General features: G+C 55.4%; 2 protein-coding genes across 2 annotated transcripts in view; both read right to left on the bottom strand.

The window, feature by feature from the left end:
- Positions 1 to 22,110, bottom strand: part of LOC118256151 (protocadherin gamma-A10-like) — a 101,164-nt gene that overhangs the window by 28,592 nt on the left and 50,462 nt on the right.
- Positions 16,984 to 19,478, bottom strand: LOC118256152 (protocadherin gamma-A10-like). Its single transcript, XM_035562893.2, has one exon. The coding sequence runs from the start codon at positions 19,441 to 19,443 to the stop codon at positions 16,984 to 16,986; it is 2,460 nt and encodes an 819-aa protein (XP_035418786.1). The 5' UTR covers positions 19,444 to 19,478.

Raw genomic sequence — 22,110 nt, 5'->3', positions numbered from 1 at the left:
GGAGGAGGTGCCCCCTTTCCAGGGCTCCAACACAGCCAGCTGAAGGGAGCAGGATAGGATCCTGCATGGCACGAGACACCATCTGCCACCGACAGGGCCAGCACTGAGGCTGGGGCCTGGTGGGCTGCACCATCCCCACCGCATCACTTTTGGGGGCTGGCTGCTGCCCTGCAGGGGTGCAAAGCCTTGGTGGGCATGACACAGTCCACAGCAGTGGCTTGGATCTTTCACCACAAAGCCTGAAAAACCACGGCCCGATGCTGGCCCAGCTGGTTTCTGGCAGCCCTGGGGGGCTGGGGAGCTTACCCCCTGCCTGTTACCACCTGGGTGATCCCCATCCCCAAGCTCAAATCATTTACTGCCTGCCTCCCCTCCCCTAGCTGCTTGCCAGGAGCCTTTGGTTTGGGGGACATCCTTGTCCCCAGCTGTAACACAACCTGCACAAAGGGAGAGGAACCCTTGCTCTGGCAGCTGCTGCAGCTGTTCCTGCCTGCTGCAGATAAATGCTGAGTGTGAGCAGCGACGCAAGAGGGGAAAAAAAATAATAAAAGGCATAAAATAACTCTGGGAGGTTTCTGCTTCTGCCTGTGATTCAGCTGCAGCAAGCAGGCAGCACACACAGCCCTGTGCCTGTGCACAGCTTCTGCTGCATCTCATTCCCTTCTGCCCTGAGGAACCACTCGATCCTACTCACAGCCTCCCAGGAGGGGACACAAGACCGGCACCAACCACCTTGGAAACCCATCAGATCCCCCCAGTTCTGCTGGATCCACCACCCGGCCTCACCCCTGAGGATTGCTGCGTTCCCGTAATTGAAAGCTCTCAAATTAAGCTGCACAATTCCCACCAGGGAAGAAGCACAGGAGCTGCCTGCCATGCGCAAACATTTTCCTGTCTGCAGTTTATTCAGCCCGGACATTCGACATCACCCTGAGACAGCATTATTACAAACCACAATAGGGCTGCTAAAGCAAGACCTGGGTGGTGGGCTCACCACTCAGCATCCAGCTCAGAGGAGCCCTGAGAGCAGCTGTGGAAGCCTGCAGTCCCACCCCACCGCCCCAAGACAAGCATCCTCACAGTGCTTAAATGGAAATAAAACCGGAACCATAAGGAGTCAAAGTGAGATATGGACAGGAGGGACAGCTCTACAGCCACAGTCGGGGACTAGCATCATCATTCAGCTTTGAGTGCTACATGGTGGGATGCGACGTGCTGGTGCCCCACAAGCAGCTGGTGGCTCACAGCCCACCTCTGCTGTCCCACACCAGGGCACAGCGCAGAGGGACTGCGGGCCCCCCTTGATGCCTGGACCTGCAAGGACTCAGTTCTCGTTTTGAACAGGGAAGGAAACCTCACAAGCAGCAGACTTTCTGTAAATGGTTGCAACCTGACCTTGGCTTCCACTGGCTAGCCATGCAAGGTGTACCCAGAACTGCATCCACAAGACACATGCTCACTACCCGGAATGAACAGACTAACTTGACCTCGCTCACCGCAGTGCAAATGTCATCGATGCACAGGATGCCTCATTTGATTTTGAAGAAGTCAACCACCCTTTAGAGACATGGCGCAACTGGATATCCCCCCAAGCCCCAGTCTGCTGCCATGGGCACATAGCATGGACCAGCCCAGCACTGGGACTTGTCCAGGAAGGGGCTACATTACCTCGGTGGGTGTGGGGAGCCGGCTGGTGGTGCCCACAATCTGGTGGTATGGTCCTGGCTCACCATTCCTCATGGTGTTCTGGCGGCTCCCCAGGGGGCTGGAAGTGAAGGGTTTTTTACACAGGAGATCGCTCTGGCGAGAGTCTGTGGTGAGATAGACCTGGTGGTAGAAGTTGGGCGGCATGAAACCACCTCGCACCGCATCAACGTGGTGGAAGGGCCCTGGTGTCCTGTACAGGGTGCTCCTGGAGCTGTTGAACAGCTCCTTTGACTGCCTCCACTTGTAGCACTTGAAGATGCCCACCGACACTATGGTGATGAAGAAAGCAGCTGAGACCAAAATCACAGCCAAGATGAGATAGAAAGTCACGTGCCTCCTGGGGTCGTGTGCAGGCACCATGTCAGTGAGGTCGGTGAGCACCTCCTTGACCCTCTCAGCCACGGAGATGGAGACGGTGGCACTGGCAGACAGCGCAGGCTCCCCGTGGTCCTTCAGCAGGATGACCAACGTGTGCTGAGGAGCCTCATCCTCCTGGAGCTGGCGGGTTGTGAAGATCTCCCCACTGTGGAGCCCAACTGAGAAGAGGGTTGGGTCGGTGGCCTGCAACAGGGTGTAGGAGATCCAGGCATTGTACCCTGCATCTGCGTCCACTGCCACCACCTTGGTGACCATGTGGCCCGCAGGAGTACCTGGTGCCACGACATCGGTATAGGGGGAGGTGGAGTTGGGGAGGGGGTACAGCACAGTGGGGGCATTGTCGTTGAGGTCAGTGACAAACACGCTGACTGAGAGGTTGGTGGCCAGAGGTGGAGAGCCACCATCCTGGACCTGCACAGTCATGCTGAACTCCACCTGGTCCTCATGGTCCAGGGAGGTCAGCAGATAGAGGGTGCCACTCTCCCGGTTGATGGAGAAGAGGTGACCCACAGTGGTGTCACCCTGCAGGAGGGAATAGGTGAGATGGCCGTTGCGCCCCAGGTCAGGGTCTGTGGCGCTCACATTAAGAATGGGGATGCCGGGCATGTTGTTCTCCAGCACGTACACATCATAGAAGTCCTGGGAAGACTTGGGTGCGTTGTCATTGACATCTGACACCCGCACCAGAATCTGTTTTACCACAGACAAGGGTGGTGAGCCCGAGTCCCTGGCTGTGACAGTGATGTTGTACTCAGATGCCTCTTCCCGGTCCAGAGCTGCTTTGGTTTTCAATGTGTAATAATTTTTGAGAGAGGAGCTGAGCGTGAATGGGATCCCAGGGGAAATAAAGCAGTTCACCAGACCGTTGTCTTGGGAGTCCAAGTCTGTTACACTCAGAAGAGCTACAACCGTCCCTGGGGCAGCGTCCTCAGGCACAGGGCTGTACACAGAAGTCACTGTCACCTCTGGAGCATTATCATTCACATCCACGACTTCCACCAGCACTTTGCAATGAGCTACGCCAGGAACAGCACCCTTGTCTTTAGCCTGTAAGTAAACCTCGTGCAGCTTTGTTTCCTCATAGTCCAGCTGCCCCTTGACCCTCAGCTCCCCTGTGGCTGAGTCCAGAGCAAAGAGCTCTCGTACCTTGGCTGGCGTGTGACTGCTGAAGGAGTAGACGATGTCTCCGTTGGGCCCGTCGTCCAGGTCGTAGGCACTGATCTTGGCGACCAGGGCGCCACTGGGAGTGTTCTCCCTCACGCTTGCCTTGTAGGTGGACTGGTTGAAGACCGGGGCGTTATCGTTCGAGTCCACGACGTCAATGTGGATCTGCACGTGGGCCGAGCGCGGCGGGCTGCCTCCATCCAGCGCAGTCAAGACCAAGTGCAGCTCCCGCTGCTCCTCCCTGTCCAGCTCCTTCTCTAGCACCAGTTCCGCGTACTTGCTGCCATCCACCCTCGTCTGCACATCCAGCACGAAGTGCGGGTTGGCACTCAGCTGGTAGGTCTGCAAAGAGTTAATCCCCACATCGGGGTCTTGCGCGCTCTCTAGCGGGAAGCGCGCCCCGGCCGCCACCGACTCGCTGATTTCCAGCCTCGCCTGGCCGCTGGGAAAAACCGGGTCGTTGTCGTTGATGTCCTGGATCTCCACGGCGCCGCTGTACAGCTCCAGCGGTTTCTCCAGCACGATCTCAAAGCTCAGGGAGCAGGGGGAGAGCGCTCCGCACAGCTCCTCGCGGTCTATCCGCTCGCTCACCAGCAGCGCGCCGCTCCCGGGATCCACCGCGAAGAACCTCCTGCTGCCGCCGGACACTACCCGCGGCCGGCGCCCCGAGAGCCGCGCCGGGTCCAGCGCCAGGTCGGCCGCCACGTTCCCCACGGCGGAGCCTCTCCGAGCCTCCTCGGGAATCGCATAGCGGATGGCGGCGGAAGCCCAGGAGGAAGCGCCGAGCAAAAGCCAGAGGCTCAGTACCTTCCCCGTCGTCACCCCGCGGCTCCGTGCGGCGACGCCGTTCATCGCACAGGACGGCAGCGCTCCCCTTCTGGCCCCCCCTAGAAATCCTCAGCTCGCCCCTTCCTGCCGCTGCCCGGCGCCCCGGGACGCGGCGTGCGGCGGCGAGAGGGGCATTGCTCGGCGGCACGGCACTGACTCACTCCCCGGCTCGCTCTCAGTCTCTCTGTGCCTCGTCCCGGCTCCGAGCGGGGCCGGGCCGCCCGATCCCCCGCTCCAGCATTGGCCGACAGCGGCACACAGAGTCCCGGCCAATAACTGCACGGAGCGCTGGGAGCCCCGCGGCCGGGAGGGAGCGCGGCTGCCCCACCGACAGCAGCGGTGCTCCAGCCGGCTGACACCTAGCCCAAAAAGCACGTGTCCCTTTCCCCACGTACGGGGCCGGTCAGACACCGGCAGGAAGGTGTGAGAGTTAACGGAGGGGATGTAGCCGAAAGGGGCGGCCGGAAAACGCGGGGTGTCCCCCGGGAAAACAAACCCTCGTTGGAGTCAGGCAGCAGGAGCGAGAAGGGGCGGGAGGGAGGCAAAGGGGGGGAGGGATGACGCGGAGGAGGGGGTCTCACGGGACCTTCCGGCTCCCGGTCCTGCCAAGAGTCCAGCCCTTTCCGAGCGTCCCACAGCGTCGCGACGGCGCGCCGCCGTGTGCCAGCAAAGCAGCGTCGCCGACAAAGCGACACCGCTCTCGTGTTGCCGCTCCCCCGGCGGGCAGCTGCTGGGGTTCCCGGCAGCCGCGCCCCCGCCCCGCTCCCCATCGCCACCACTGTCCCAGGAGGGGATCCTCCCCGACAAATCGCAGAACCCTCGGCCTGACACTCCCTCCCTCCCTCCCTCCCTCCTCGCCGCCTCCCGGCTTGCTCCCCCGGTGCTCGATTCCTCCAGACGCAGCGAACTCACGGCCGGCGTCGTGCTGGCACCTGGGGCACCCTCCCCACCTCCTGCTGCAGCAGCCCCGCGGGTCGTGGCACCGTGCAGATCTCGGCACCTGGCCGAGCACCGGCCGGTTCTCGGGCTGCCTTTTGGGTTGTTGCACCTCCCGACACGGCAGCTTTCCGACGTTTAGAGCCTGCAAACGGACGCAAACTACCGCGGTGTTGGAATTCATTTTCTGTCACCCACGGAACTGCTAAGGTGTCTCGGTGGCACAGGAAGGGAAGAACGGAGCTAGACACGGGAGCGCCAGGAGCCCTGTCGAAATCGGTCTGTGGCAGAGAAACAGCATCCCGCGGCACCAGGCGCTTTCCCACAGCCGATAACGAACGAAAGGAAAAGAAACCAGCGCCCACAGCTGTTTATCGAGGGAAACTGCAAGGACCTCTGCTCCCTGAATAATCTGCTCGGAATCGTTGCACCTGATCAGCTGCCATCCCAAAGTTTGCCGTGCCTGAGGGCGGTGTGCGGGGGCTGCAAATCGCGCTCAACAACGTGGGGGACCCAACACCCTCCGGAGAGGCAGGGACCTCACCTCTGGCTGCTCGTTTTCGCCCTGCACACTGCTGGTAACTGCCGGGAGCACACCCAGATGCGCAATGTTTCAGCGCTTATACGCGGCACCAACGGAATCAAACGGATCGGCTCAGACTTTCCTACCATTCTCGCAATTAACTTAATTGTCGGAAGTTAAAACGTACCGGCGCTACTTACTCCTAGCTCACTCTTATCACCAGTCCACAGAATTTGATAAAAGTATACGCCTCGAGTCAATAAAATCCAACGTTAGTAATCAATATTTTAACAGAATTGAATTCTAAAGCAATTTAAAGACTCCCAAGGAAAAAGAGATGCTTTACCCACCGCAGCTGCATCGTGCATGTAAGTATGAACAGTTTTGCCACTCTATGCCTTCTGGAGCGCCTCCACCAGGCCGTGTCTGCAGGCTCACTTTGCTGAAAGCAGATTTCTTTCTTCACTAGCCCTTATGCAACCAAATTCCAATTATCTTTCCTACATATAATCTAAAATGTAGAAAATCCTCGACTTCCTTCGAACTAAACCTTGAAATAGTCTGCAGCCGCTTATTTACTATGAAATGAGTTCTGAATCTTTTTTCCCCTTACTGCCTCTTTTCCTAATACATTCAAGTCTTTCATAAGTTCTTGCTGAGCAATTTTTCTAACATATATATCGCAATTCGTAAAAAGTTTCTCCTCATATGGGTACACATGCGAGCCCTACCCAAAGTACTTTGTCCTGGCAGTAGTCAGCCCAGATGCAGAGTGTCGAGTACAGCCAAGAGATCTCCCTATTCAGGAAAGGCGCTGAAGACTCAGCATTTCCATCTTTCATATTTCGAGTGATCCGCGGACGTTACATCCCCTTCACTTTGATGGGAAACCAGACTATTAAAAGCGACATCCTCGGAGCTCCTGAAAACACCATTTGAAGGAAGAGGACCAGAACTATGCAGCAGCAAAGGGGAAGGCACCTTCCCCCTGCACAGGGAATTACTTCAGGGGCGAGTTCAAGAGAAATCCCGGGCAGAGCTGCTCAGCCCGTCCCCATTTCTGGTCCCACCGGGGCTCCTGAGGAGCCTGCGGCAGCAGCAGACCCAAAACGCTTTCTGCTCGGCTCCGTGCTCTGAGCAACAGCCCTGGGTCCCCGGTGAATGCGGGACGGAGGGGAAACGTTAAATCATACGTGCGCACATCTTCCTTATGAATGGTTCAGAAAGAACAAAGAACGGAGCTGGAAAGGAAAACAGACGAGGACTGGAGTTGTTGTCCTCACTAAGTGCAAAGCCCGCGATAGACCATACATCAATTTCACAAAGAAGTGCTCACATAGGGCACTTTAGAGGCACTAAATGAAGCATTCACTAAACCCAGACGAAAGGCTTGTCTCAGCTTTGTGCCCCAGGACCCTTGTGCCATAGCTCCATCCTGTGTTCACGCTACCATCCCGGCTCGCTGATACTCACACCCAAGGAGAACAGAGCGAGAGGGGAAGGGGAAAGACCGGACAAGTACACAGAGAAGGACCCGGGACAGCAGCTCACCTCTGCCGAACTCTCTGGGCCGGAAGGGTCCTTCCCGGAGGGGCCTCCTGGGCCAAGGTCCCCCGCCAAGACATGGTCAGGCAGCGCTGCTGCGCCCGGTCTCAGAAACGTGAAGTCCTTCTGGCCCGATTCGGAGGCCAAACACACCTCGTAGGAGTAGGGCAAGGGCAGCGTGCTGCTGCAGTAGTTGTAGGGTGCTTTGGGGCCCAGGCTGGAATAGAGTTCCTTATCGGAAGTTAGGAAAATGGGGGGGCTCCTGGCCCGTCGGCACTTGAAGAACACTACCAACATGACTGTGAAAACGAACAGCAAGGACACCAAGGCGAGCGCCACCACCAGAACGAGGTTTAGATCTGAAGTCAGCTCGGATTCGGCAGCCTTGTCGCTCAGCTCCGGCAGCGCCTCCTGCAAGCTCTCGGCCAGCACCACGTGCAGCGTGGCCGTGGCTGACAGCGCTGGCTGCCCGTGGTCCTTCACCACGGCCACCAGCCGCTGCTTCGCCGCGTCCCGCTCCGACACGGCCCGCGCCGTGCGCACCTCGCCGCTGTGCAGCCCCACGCGGAAGAGCCCCGGCTCCGACGCCTGCACCAGCTCGTAGGACAGCCACGCGTTGCGCCCCGCGTCCGCGTCCACCGCCACCACCTTGGCCACCAGGTAGCCGGCCTCGGCCGAGCGCGGCACCACCTCGAACGGCACCGCGCTCGCGCCCGCGCCGCCGCTCGCCGCCCCGCTCGCCGCCGCCGGCCACAGCACCCGCGGCGCGTTGTCGTTGCGGTCCAGCACGAAGACGCGCACCGTCGCCGTAGCGCTGCGCGCCGGCGCCCCGCCGTCCTGCGCCCCCACCGCCACTGCGAACTCGCGGCACTGCTCGTAGTCGAAGGAGCGCTGCGCGTACACCGCGCCGCTCCGCGCCTCCACCGACACGTACGGCGCCGCCGCGCCCTCGCCGTCGCCCTCCAGCCAGTAGCTCACGAGCCCGTTGGCACCCGCGTCCGCGTCCCGCGCGTGCACCCGCAGCACCGGCGCGCCCGCCTCGTTGTTCTCCACCACGTAGGCGCTGTAGGCGGCCTCCTCGAACACCGGCGCGTTGTCGTTCACGTCCGACACCTCCAACGCCAGCGCCGCGCGGCTCGACAGCGCAGGGCTGCCGCGGTCCCTGGCCATCACCGTCACCCGGTACTCGGCCGCCTGCTCCCGGTCCAGCGCGCCCGCCGTCACCACCTTGTACGAGCCGCCCGACGACGCCACGATGGACAGCGGCGCCTCGCCCGACAGCTCGCACCACACCTGACCGTTCTCCCCGGAGTCCCGGTCCCGCACTTTGAGCAGCGCTACGACGGTGCCGGGCGCCGCGTCCTCGGGCACCGGGCTCGACACCGACGTCAGCGTCACCTCGGGCGCGTTGTCGTTCACATCGAGAACCTCCAGCTCCGCTTTGCAGTGCGCCACCAGGCCGCCCCCATCCCGCGCCTCCACCAGCAGCGTGTAGCCCCGCGTGTCCTCGAAGTCCAGCGCCTCTCGCAGCGTCACCGTCCCGTTCTCTGCAGCCACCGCGAACTTCTGCAGCACCTTGGCCGGCATTTCTGCGAAGCCGTAGGTGATGCGGGCGTTGCTGCCCTCGTCGCTGTCGGAGGCCGAGACGTGCAGCACCACGGAGCCCGGCGGCGTGTCCTCCCGCAGGCTCACCCGGTACCGCTCCTGCGCGAACACGGGCGCGTTGTCGTTGGCATCGGTGACGTTGATGCAGAGCTGGGCGGTGCCGCTCCGGGGCGGCTCCCCGCCGTCCAGCGCCGTCAGCACCAGGCGCAGGCTCGGTTCGCGCTCCCGGTCCAGCGCGCGGCGCAGCACCAGCTCCGCGAACTTGCTGCCGTCCTGGCTCTCCTTCACTTCCACCGCGAAGTACCCGTTGGCCTCCAGCTCGTAGCCCTGCAGGGAGTTCGGGCCCACGTCCGGATCTTCGGCGATACCCAAGGAAAAGCGGGCGCCGGGAGAAGTCAGCTCGTTGATTTCCAGCTGGATGCTGTCTCGCAAGAAGCGCGGCGCGTTGTCGTTAACGTCCTGAATGGCCACTTCGACGTGGAAAACGTTCAGCGGGTTCTGCACCACCACCTCGAAACTGACGGAGCAGGACGCCGACTCGCCGCACAGCTCCTCCCGGTCCAGCCTCTCGCTCACGTACAGGTTCCCGTTCTCGCCGCTGACGGCGAAGTAGTGCTTCTCCGAGCTGATCCGCAGCTGGCGTGCCGGCAGCTCGGCTGGGCTCAGCCCCACGTCCCGCGCCAGCGGCCCCACCAGCGAGCCCCTGCTCAGCTCCTCGGGGATTGCGTAGCGAAGCCGCTCCGGCGCCGCCCGGCAGCAGCAGCAGCAGCAGCACAGGAGCAAAGCGGGCAGCAGCCCCTGCCCGCCCGCTCGCCACCGGCTCCTCCGCCGCCCGCCTGCCATTCGCAGCAGCGCTCGCCGCGCTCCTTCCACCCCCCCTCCGCCGCCGCTCCTGCCAGGCGCTGCCTGCCCCGAGCGCCGACGCCGCCGGAGCGCAGCGATCTGGGCACCGGCTCGGCCGCCGCTCCCCGCCTCTCTGCTGCCCGCGCCGCTCCGGCTCTGTCGGCGCCGGGCGAGCGAGCAGCCGGCGGGGGACAGGAGGCGGCGACGGCGGCGGCCAACAGCGGCACCCGGAGGCCCCGCGGCGCCACCGCAGCCGGCTGCTGCCCGCGCACCCCGGGTCCCGGCCGCTGCTCGCTGAGGCGCGCTGACAGCAGCCGCCCGGCAGACGGCGCCGGCAGCTAGCGGGAGCGGGATTCATCGTCGGGCTCTGCCGGTTTTCTGCCACCGCGCGGAAGGCGAGGCGAGCAGCTCCGTTCGGCTGTGGGAGTGAGGAGTCTGGCTGGGGAGCGTGTTACCGAGCAGCGGAGCAGCGCGCGGACATTGCACACCAGAGCACAGGTAAGAACAGCCAGTCTCGCTGTAAGGGAAACAGCCGACACCTTTCAGGAGTTTCCACTACTGCTGGGGGTTGTCTTCCCCCAGCTCTCGCATTTCATTTCTATCAGCTATGACTAGCAGCAGCGACAAAGTGCTTCTGGAGAAAAGGTGTTGTAGAAAGAGAGCACCAGATCCACCGTGAACGCTGTTTTCTTTCAGGAGCTTCTTGGTTATATCCATTTCATTTTATATATCTGTCATAGTGACTGGGACTACAGGAGAACACGGCAAGCTTTATTCTCTACAAAAGCAGCATCAGCACATGCTCCCGGTTTTACAAATCAGTGAGATCACCACCACTTCCTACTCCAGCAGAATGAAGACAGCCCTGTTAAATCTGATTTTCAAAAGTGCTTCTCTTTGTGAACGGAGTGAGAAAGTTGATGTAAAAACATAGATGGTCAGCAAAAATGTACCCAATGTACTGGCATACTTCTATCACCAGTGTGCTGTTTCAGTGGTTGTGAAGAAAAGCAATTGTATACTACCCTGTGATAGTGCCTGCCGCGCATGCAATATGTCAGCTACCTTTTTGAGCATGGTCAGACACTCGTAGAAAAGAAGATGGCAAAAAAAGTCACAAGACAAAGTCTCAGGCTTTGAAGACAGGCAACACTAGAGAAGGACGTTGATTGATGACACAAACACAGTGACATGCAATTTGCACCAAAAAGACATAGAGCATTCCGGGAGTGGGGGGCTCTGAAAATGGAAAGGATTCAACTCACTTGAGTGCAACACTTATGAAAAAGTATTTAATCTTCCTCAAGACCCATTTTTATGATAGCGCTGCCTCTTATCAGAAATCAAAGGAAATTATGGAATGGAAGGCTCTGAAAGCCAGCAAAGCTTGGTTCATGACCCTCGACACAATATGAGCGAAAGAATCATCTCAAGCTCTATACAGACCACAGATTTGGAAAACTACAAATACAATGTATTTTCCTGACTCTCCAATTGCTCTAAACAAGAGTACTGAGATTGCTCTAAAACATGACTCCATCAGTGACTACTGTGCTCATTTCCAGGGTCCCAGTGATAACTCATTTCCTGATTTATATCTTACGAGAGAGTCTCTTGCAGCACCCTTATAAGATATAAAGATGCAGACTGCAGGACTCAGCTTCTCCTTCACAAGACTATTCCACAGTCATCAAGAAACAATTGCTTGTGGAGTAATCCTTCTATCATAGAAGAGGCCACAACACCACTGTGTGAACACACTCTGCCTGGCAAACAGGACCATTCTCACAAAGAAATAGCCACGCTCTTCTTCACTTGGAGAGACACACACAAGAGGGTCACAGTAATGATCCCTGGGAGATTTAACCTGCTTTGACAAAACTATCATCAAGGTCGCTGTGTAGACAGGATTCTTCCGTCAGCAAGGCCATTCCCATAACCACATAAAGGGGCTCCTCACTGGCTGGTGTGGAGCACAGAAGTAGAAAGAAACATTTATAACCCACAATGCTATTAAGAATGCATGCTAGTGTATGCCTCATACATCGCTTGCATCAATTTTCAATCCTTACCATTAATGGATCACATGTTACTACAGGTAAGAGTAGACAAGGATACCGAAAGAGCTGCAAGGTGGCAATCAAAGTGCAAATCATTAACCCTTCACAGTAAGAGTATTTCCACGTGCCTTGCACTGCCACCCCATCTGTAACATGTAATGCTGCCCAAGGGAAACTGCAAAAATACTCTGCATCACTTCCATTCCTGAATTGTTCAGGTCTCTTGAGCACAGTCACACATACAAGATATATCACACAGCTTCACAACTCTGGGGTTTAGACCCAGACCCCACCAAAGCTTAAACCCACTGATGGATTATTCTGGTGTGTGGACATGGCCCCAGCAATAAAGTACAGTCTCCAGCTCTATGGATGCCACGGATCCTAGCTTTGACTGCTCCCCAAGGATGTGGGGACTGACAAAAATGGGAGAGATGTGTAAGAGGATTCCCAAGGGCTTGTTCAGCACTGGTAACCTCTGAAATTGAAACATATTCCACGACCTCATTTTCAATCAAGACCTCAGAGATTCAGTGAAATAGGAAAATAAATCCCCTGGCTTGATTCCTAACACTTCAACCCACTTTCAAGGACTGAGAAGAGGCTTATAGCCTTATATAACCACAACATTTAGTGTACAAACATGCAGTTTTTTGAATCCACTCACAGTACAGTTAAGCACCTTTGGGAGAGCACACTGTTGAGTTGCCATCAAGGTCAAGAAGCGCACCTGTACCCAACCACAAGTATCCTAGAATTTTACATCTGCCAACAACTAATTTTGTTCTTCCACCCTCTTCCTCCACGCAGAGCTTGGAGCTCACTTTTGACCAAAACTGGGGAATTCCCACAGGCAGCAAGGAAATCACAGTAATGCCTAGGAATGGTCTCGTGGCTGAGGAAAGCACCACGTCCCATGTGGAAAACACACATTGCATTCTGAGAACCACCCTTCTGTCACAACTGGCTGAGGAACACATTGTGTGAGGAACATTCACCCATAAGATAAGTAGAAGACTTGCCTAAAGCAGGCACAGGCAAATGAGGCTCTGCATTCACTTCATATAATGGCTTATATACATCCTAAAGAATGTTAAATGAAGAAAGTGACCCCTGCATCATTGTTCCACAAACAGAGATTTTGTTGAAACACTTGAGACTCAACACAGAAGGTCACCAGGGCATCGCAGTCTTCACTGTGGGCACCAAAGTTCATTCCCAGATCACCTGGAATTCACTGAGGTCTTAAGCTGCAAGCAAAGCCTTCAAGTCTTCCTCTGGACTACAGAGGAGGGGACTTCATTTTAACAAAAATTCATCCTCTCTCATCAATTTTTCTACTCTGTGGCCTGCTCATCTCCAATGATTATAAAACTATAAATGGAAAGGGCTTAATACAGGGCCTTTTCTCATGCTAAGTCTTGCAAGAAATGAAGAGAGATTCAGTTTTAGCTTCTGTTTCATTTCCTTCATACACAAAAAATTGTCTTCAGATGTTTGAAAGGACCTTTTCAAAGGAGGTAAGGATTTCCTGCAGTACAGCTCTAGCATTTTCAAATGCCAAAGCTCTATCCAGAAATGGGAAACATGAAGCACAACCTTCCTGGAAACAAAGATCAGAAAACATAGTTATGTCTCCAGGAAAGCTATCCATCACAATGTTATGACGAGATATGGATGGATACACAAGTTTTCACAATGGAATTGTAAGCAGTTTTACACATTAAAGCATCATTGTACATACATGGTTTTTACACTAATAACCAATTAACATTACCTTCAGGTCAGGAAAACAAGGATCACACTGTAAATGGAACAGGCCTTGGTACCAGTACAAAATCAAACCACTGTCCAAACAACATCACTGTAGATCCACCTATTTTCCAGATTCAAAGCCAGTCTCTCACCCTCCTTGCTCTGCGTGCACAGCTTTTAGTTGCACCATGGACAACTTTTGGCCATGGATGTCTTTTGGCCGTATGTCACCCCTCAGCAAGAACATTTCACTTAGTGACATTGTAGGAAACATAAGTATATCAAACTATATTGAGCTGTCTTGATAGCTGTAAACGTTCAAAGTATGTATCCCCATAGGACTGCTCCCCCAAGGCCTACAGTTATAATAGGTCTTCCAAGCTTTGAAAGATTATCAGCCACATGGAGGACCAGTTTTAGACCCTGACAACATCAAGGCCAAAACCTGAAACCTGCAGATGTGAAGGAATCAGAGTTTCCTATTGCAGATCATGTCAGTAGGTACATGTGAGCATAATAAGGGTAACCAGTAGACAGCACAGTCACAGAAGGATCCTTCCAGAGGTTCCTTCCTAGCCAGGGGTAGTAAAAGTAATTTGGACAAGACAAAAAGGAAAATGCAATATAACAACTATGATAAAGTGAATGTTAACACCTACTTTCTATGTGTTTAAAATTAAAACACACTGAACTCTTTCACATGCCCTGTCTCTCTCCAGACATCAGCCTTCTATCTGTCCAGAGACAGCACAACAAGAAATGAAAGTGGTGAACCTGCAGCATGGCTGCTGCTACAGTAAATGCATGTCCAGCTCCATCCTTGACAGGTCAATGTTAAAAGATCGTGAAGCAGCAAAATACATCTGTTTCCTCCAAGAGCTCTTCACACACAGCACTACTGAGGCATTCTCAGATCCTCACAACATTCACAATTGCCTTTCATCTTCGTAGCAGGCAAACAGACATTGTTAAAGGACCAGTTGTGCAAAACCGTTTCTCCACCACATGCTCAAAGACCACAGCATGGACAGATGCAGAGATTTCTTTGCTCAACACTTTATCGTGAAGAATCATAAAGGTCAAGAAGATTGTAAAGGAGAAGCAGTTAAGTTAAACAGAGGGCCATTAAGATTCTGTTTCAAGACAATCTTACCTGACTCATCAGGCACATGTGCTATCAGGAAGATACCTGGCTCTGCTAACATCAGCAAAGGAGCAATTGCCCAGCCTGTTTCTCCACCACATGCACAAGGACTGCACTATAGACATGAACATGAAACACAGCCTTCCTGGAAACAATGGCCTAGATATGTAACTACAAGAAAGAAAAAACTCTATATAACAATGTTATTGAAAGAGATGGATAGAGAAATGAGGTTTCATACAAGAATTACAAGCCATTCTACCTATGCATCATTGTTCTAAATGCACAGTTTTTATTCAAACTCTTTATTATCAAAGGCTTATTTGCCTTTCAGCACAAGGAAACCAGAATTGTAGCATAAATGGCAGAGGCCTTGGCATTAACTATGAAATCATACTGTTGTCCAGCCCAAACTATGTTGACCAAGTAATTCTCCAAGTTTGACACCAGCCTCTCACCCTCCTTGCTCAGCATTCACAACCAGTATCCAACTTTTGGCCACATGTCACACACAGCAAGAGCATTTCATTCAGTGGAATTTTAAGGAAACTTAAGTATATCAAAATCATGACAGCTGCAAACATTCAAGGTACATATGGAGTCAGCTCCCATAGTTCCACAATACTAACAGATCTTCCAGTCTTTTAAGGGTTCTCTGCTATGCTGAAGCCCAGTTTAGATGCTGGCAACAAACAAGACAAAAATGTGAAAACTACACAAGTGAAGGACTTCACTATCACTCTACAGACATTCTTCTTTGGTTTACCATGACATTGTGGAAAAAAATCAAATGATGGACCAGCAACACTGTTTCCCCAGTCCTACAGTTATAAAAGATCTTCCAATCTTTGAAGGATTATCAGACACATCCAGGCCCCAGCATTAGTCCTTGAAAATAAACAAACAACACCACAGAAAAAACATGAAACCTACAGAAGTGAAAGAATCAGTTTCAGGTTATGCTGCTAGGTACTTACACACACAGTAATGAGGAGGGGAGAGGAGGGGAGAGGAAGGGAGAGGAAGGGAGAGGAGGGGAGAGGAGGGGAGGGGAGGGGAGGGGAGGGGAGGGGAGGGGAGGGGAGGGGAGGGGAGGGGAGGGGAGGGGGAGGGGAGGGGAGAGGAGAGGAGAGGAGAGGAGAGGAGAGGAGAGGAGAGGAGAGGAGAGGAGAGGAGAGGAGAGGAGAGGAGAGGAGAGGAGAGGAGAGGAGAGGAGAGGAGAGGAGAGGAGAGGAGAGGAGAGGAGAGGAGAGGAGAGGAGAGGAGAGCTAGGACACCTGTGGTCTACACAGGTAAAATAAAAGTAGAGTGAACTCTGTCATCTGCCTTGTCTTTACAGAGATGTCATATATTCACCTGTCCAACTATTATGAAATGACATGAAAGTGAAGGACACCAGTGGTAAAGCTGTTAACAAAATACAACTGTTACCTCACATGTGAAGGGAAAGGTGACTTGGTTTAACATCCACTGTATCGATGCCAAAAGCAAGGCATCCTGCTGCCTTGCAGGGAAGTAAGGATTTCCTGAAATGCAGCACTGGTATTTTCAAAAGAAAAAGGTGTACCCAGAAATGGGAAACACGAAGCACAACCTTATTTGGAAAAAGGCCTAAAAATTGAAATATGACTACAAAGAAACTCTATTTCACAACTTAGATATTGATGGATTAATCTGAATTCAAACAGGAATTATAAACCATTATACACAGGCATCATCACTCTACATACACAGTTTTTCTGCAAAACATTTTATCATCAGGGGATTACAATTGACTTTCAAGGCAGCAAACCCACAATAAAATTGTGTATAGGTGCTGAAGGCCTTTGCGCAAACTATAAAATCAAATCTTTGCCCAAAGAAAATATCCATTAATCCACCTATTTTCCACATTCACAACCAGCTGCTCACCATCCTTGCTCTGCATTTACAGCCTCTGCTTGCACCGTGGACAATAACATTCTAGCCATATGTTGGCCACTGCCAAGAACGGCTCATCCAGTGACATATTAAGGAAGCTTAAGCACAACAAATTTCTTGCTGTGAAAGGAGCCAAAGCTCCTGTTCTTTACGAAAACAGCTCCCCCGATCCAAAATGTAACATACATAACAGACTTTTAAGGGTTCTCTATGATACTAAAGCCCAACATAGACACTGTCAACACACAAGGCAAAATCATGAAACCCACAGAACACAAAAAGGACTTCACTTTCACCCTTCAGACCTCATTATTTTATCTTGGCAAATATTATGCTGCATGAAATTGAAAGGATGAACACACGATGGCTCTGTTGCCATACACTGTGCCTGCTGGCAAACATTGTTCCATTCTTGAGAGGTCAATGTTCAAGCACAACTCATTACTCAGAGATTCTGTCAAACCCAGCACCTCTGTGGCAATCTCATATGTCTTTCATCTCTGTAAGAGGCGCGAGCAGCGAGAGAGCAAAACGGGAGAGAAAGAGGCGAGCGCGGAGGGAGGGACTCAAGGGACTCAGCTAGAGCAACTCACCGGGAGGGCGTCGGGCTGTGCGCCGCGGGCGCCGGCAGCGTCTTCCCCGAGCAGCGGCGCGGCCTTGTCGGGCGGCGGCCGGGCCGGGAGGGTGTTGCAGCAGCTGTCGGCCGCCCAGCGCCGCTGGCTCTTGCGCGAGTCGGCGGTGAGCGACACCTCGTGCGAGTAGGAGTGCAGGAAGGCGCGGACGCCGTCGATGCCCACGAAGTGCGAGGCCGGGACGCCGCGCAAGGCGCCGCTGGCCGGCGGCAGCAGCTGCGAGCGGCGCCAGCGCCGCAGGCGCAGCGCCAGCAGCAGCAGCAGGAAGGCGAGGAAGAGGCAGGACACGGCCGCCACGGCCAGCACCAGCCAGCGCGTCAGGCTGCCGGCGGGCTCGGCCGGCGCCGCCGCGCTGCCCAGCTCCGAGAGCAGCTCGGCCACGCTCTCGGCCAGCACCACCGTCAGCGTGGCCGTGGCCGACAGCGCCGGCCGGCCCTGGTCCTTCACCACCACCACCAGGCTGTGCCTGGGCGCGTCGCGGGCCAGCGGCGAGCGCGCCGTGCGCACCTCGCCGCTGTGCAGCCCCACGCGGAAGAGCCCCGGCTCCGTCGCCTTGGCCAGCTCGTAGGACAGCCACGCGTTCTGCCCCGCGTCCGCGTCCACCGCCACCACCTTGGCCACCAGCGCGCCGGGCTCCGCCGAGCGCGGCGCCAGCTCCACGCCCGTCCAGACCGCGCCCGGCGCCACCCCCGCCGCCGCCGCCGGCGGGTACAGCACCTGCGGCGCGTTGTCGTTCTCGTCCACGATCAGCAGCCGCACCGACACGTTGCTGCTCAGCGCCGGCGCGCCGCCGTCCTCCGCCCGCACCCACAGCCCCACCTCGCGCACCTCCTCGTAGTCGAAGGAGCGCAGCGCGTACAGCGCGCCCGTCTCCGCCTGCACCGACACGTAGGACGAGAGCGGCGCGCCCCGCACACGCCCCTCCGCCAGCCGGTACCGCACGCGCGCGTTCTGCCCCCAGTCCGCGTCCCACGCCCGCACCGTCAGCACCAGCGCGCCCTCGGCGTTGTTCTCGGCCAGACGGGCGCTGTAGCGCGCTTCCGCGAACACCGGCGCGTTGTCGTTCACGTCCAGCACGCGCAGCGCCAGCACCGCGCTGCTCCGCAGCGACGGCGACCCGCCGTCCGCCGCCCGCACCGTCACGTTGTACTCCGACACCTCCTCCCGGTCCAGCTCCCGCGCCGTCACCACGCTGTAGTAGCTGCCCACCGAGCTCCGCAGGCGGAACGGCACGTCGCCGACCAGCGAGCACCACACCTCGCCGTTGGCGCCCGAGTCCCGGTCCTGCACGTGCAGCAGGGCCACCACCGTCCCCGACGGCGCGTCCTCAGAGATCTCGCTCAGCGCCGACCTCACCGAAATCTCGGGCGCGTTGTCATTCACGTCCGTCACAGAGACTGAGACTACAGCCGTGTCGGATAGGCCACCGCCGTCCCGTGCCTGCACTTGTAGTTCGTAGGAGTTGCCTTCCTCGAAGTCCAGGCTCCTCACCAGCCTGATTGATCCCGTCTCGGGATCCAGGCTGAACATCTTGGAGGCTTTTGTGGAAATCTCTTTAAATGAGTATTTCACGTTCGCGTTCATTCCATCGTCGGCGTCGGTGGCCGTGAGGGTGAGGATCGTGGAGCCAACGGGCACGTCCTCGGGCACGCGCACCGCGTACACCGCCTGGCTGAACACGGGCGCGTTGTCGTTGGCGTCCAGCACAGACACGCGGATGCGCGCCGTGCCCGTCCGAGACGGCTCGCCGCCGTCGCTCGCCATCAGCACCAGCTCGTGAAACGCCGCCTCCTCCCGGTCCAGCGCCTTGGCCAGCACCAGCTCGGGACGCTTCTCGCCGTCGGCTCCCGCCTGCACGGACAGCGAGAAGTGCTCGTCGCCGCTCAGCTCGTAGCTCTGCAGGGAATTCACTCCCATGTCCGGATCGTGAGCCTTAGACAGGGGAAAACGCGTCCCAGGTCCTGTCGTCTCGATCAGCGTTTCCTCAATCTGAACTTCGCTAAAGCTTGGCGCGTTGTCGTTAATGTCTGTGATTTCCACTTCGATCTCGTAAACTTTCATCTCACCCTCCACGATCACCTCGCAGCGCAGCACGCAGCGCTGCAAGCCCTCGCACAGCTGCTCTCTGTCTAGCCTCTCCGCCGTCACCAGGTGGCCGCTGTTCGCATGCAGAGCGAAATACCGCGTCCTATCTGCCGACACAACTCGGGCGCCGCGGTCGCGGAGCGCCGCCAGCTGCAGCGCCAGGTCCTTGGCCACATCGCCCACGAAAGAGCCCTTGGGCAGCTCCTCGGGCACCGAGTAGCGCAGCTGCCCCCACGCCGCCTCCAACGCCGCCACCAACACGCAGCACAGCAGCGCTCGCTGCCTCCGGCCCCAGCGCCCTTCTCTCGCCGCGCACATCTCCGCCACGGCCCCGCCGCCACCGGACGCCTGACGACAGCTCCGGATCAGCTTCCCCTCCGGCTCCGGATCAGATTCTCGCTCCGGCTTCCGCTTCGTTTCCCGTCCCCAGCTCCGGCCCCGCCGCCGACCGCTCTCGCCGGCCACTCCCCCTCGCTGTAGCTCGGCTCCGCACCGCGGGGCCGCTCGCAGCCCGCCCGGCCGCCGAGACAGTGAGCGACCGAGCGAGCCGGGCCGCAGCGGGCGGGGCTGGCTGCAGCGCTCCGCTCCTTCCTCTCCTCCGTGGTGAACAGCGGCGCCCGCAGCCGCCGCCCGGCACTGCACGCACGGCTCACACCGACCGCCGCCGCCCTGCCTCTTTCGCGGAAACCTTCGACTCCGCGGATACGCCGTCACGGCACATTCCCCTGCGAAGCGGCCCAGAGTCGGTCTGTTTGCATCCACAACACCTTGTCATCTTCGAGGAAAAGATCGAATGCATTCTGGTCTTCAGGCCACTCATGAGCAGAGTGAAGGTGGAGGGTTCCTCTGGCTGTTTTCGCTCTACCGTATGGCAAGTAGAATTATTCGTATAAATTTGACCTCTGAACCCAGTACTGCAGAAGCAGCATGTCTTTCACGAATTTCAAATATTATTCTTGCCGTCCTCCCCTGATTGAAAGTTTTCTCGGCTTTCCAACAATGTATAACCATGTAAATTCAGTTTAGTTGTAATTTGTGCTGTTGTTTCAATGTCAACAAACGATATGAATCAGTGCAGCACGTATGAAAGGCTGCTGCAGCACTCTTAGGGAGGAAACAGCTGCTCCCCTCAGCTCTCTGAACAGGCTGTGCACGCACTCCAGATCACTACTACTGACGAAACTAGTGGGGGCAGTCTCCGCTGATTAGTTTCCCCCACTAGAAATGCGGTCTTGGAGAACAGAAAATCTGAAGACCTGGTTTTGCTTCTGTTCACTTAAATGGATTTCCAGAAAAATGCCTACCCATACAAGAGAAGAAAACCCCATGGCATTCTCTGTGAAGGTAGCAGAGACCCACAGGAAATTACTCCAGCATGTGCAAGACAAAAGCAGTACTTTGGATCAGTTATTAAACAGCTTTAAGTACATTCAGTTGAGAAAGAACAGGAACCAGCACTAAGCATCAATCATATCTTCATGAATCTGTCATGCAGAATTAGAGGATCTTGTTCTACACAGTAGAAATTCACATTCATGGCTAATAGTTATTACATCAGTACTTGGGATCAGTTAGCTCTAGATTAGCATTTCCAGGGGACACCTGCTCCCACAACACCCTTCTGCTCTTCTTTGCCTTCGCCTTCATAAATGGTGGAGACTCCAGCTGCACCCTTTCACCTCAGAGACCTGTCCTACATAGGAACCTTTTGCCAAATACTTTATTCTCAGGGAAACTTCATTGCCTTTAAGGACAGGGACATGATGATCAGAACAGAAATGGCACAGGCCCTGGCACCAGCTATGACACCAAAGAATACCCTAGCCAAAGCCACATTGACCCAACTATTTTCCAGGCTCTAAATCTGCTTCAGATAGGAATGGGGAGCAGAATGAAGCCCTCATAATCCATGGGGAAATGGTCAGCAACCTGCTAAACCACTTAGGCATATGCAAGTCTACGGGTCCAGAAGGGATCCATCTGAACGGATCCAACCAAAGTGCTCACCAAGACACTCTCCATCATTTAACAGAAGTCCTGGATATCCAGGAGGTTTGTGCCAACTGGCAGCTAGCAAATGTGTTGCCCATCTACAATATGGGTCGGGACCAGTTCTCTCCAGCATCGTTATCAAAATCAGTACGAAGGGATCAAGTGCACCCTCAGTAAGTTTTCAGATGACACAAAGTTAGTCATGAGTGTTGATCTGCTCAAGGATAGGAAGGCCCTGCAGATGTACCTGGATAGGCTGGACCAATGGGCCGAGGCCAGCAGTACATGGTACAACAAGGCTAAGTGACAGGACCTGTACTTGGGTCACAGCAATCCCATGCAGTGCTACAGGCTGTGGAAGACTGGCTGGAAAGTTAGCTGGCCAAAAAGGACTTCTGAGTATTGATCGATAGCTGGCTGAATATGAGCCAGCAGGGTACTCAGGTGGCCAAGAAAGCCAGCAGCATCCTAACTTGTATCAGAAATAGTCTGACCAGCAGGACTAGGGAAGTGATTGTCCCTCTGTACTCAGCTTGGGTGAGGCTGCACCTCAAATATTGTGTTCAGTTTCGAACCCCTAACTACAGGAAGGTTATTGAGGTGCTGAAGCAGGTCCAAGGAAGGGCAACGGAGCCATTGAAGGGTCTAGAGAACAGGTCTTATTAGGAGTGGCTGACGGAGCTGGTGTTGTCTAGTCTAGGGAAAAGGAGGCTCAGGACAGATCTTACCATGCTCTGTGATTACCTTAAAAGGGGCTAGAACAAAGTGTGGATCGCTCTCTTCTCCCAAGAACCATGTGATAAAACTATAGTTAATGGCCTCAGACTGTTCCAGGAGAGTTTTACATTGCACATTAGGAAAAATTTCTTCCCTTAAAGGGTTGTAAAGTACTTGAACAGGCTGCCCAAGGAAGTAGTTGAGTCATCATCCTTGGAGGTCTTCAAAAACCATGTAGATTTAGATCTTAGTGACATGGTTTAATGGTAGACTTGG

This window comes from Cygnus atratus, chromosome 14 (genome assembly GCF_013377495.2).
Source record: "Cygnus atratus isolate AKBS03 ecotype Queensland, Australia chromosome 14, CAtr_DNAZoo_HiC_assembly, whole genome shotgun sequence".
Lineage (NCBI taxonomy): Eukaryota > Metazoa > Chordata > Aves > Anseriformes > Anatidae > Cygnus > Cygnus atratus.
Note: the sequence above shows the minus strand (reverse complement) of the source record. Positions and strands in the feature narration are given on the sequence as shown.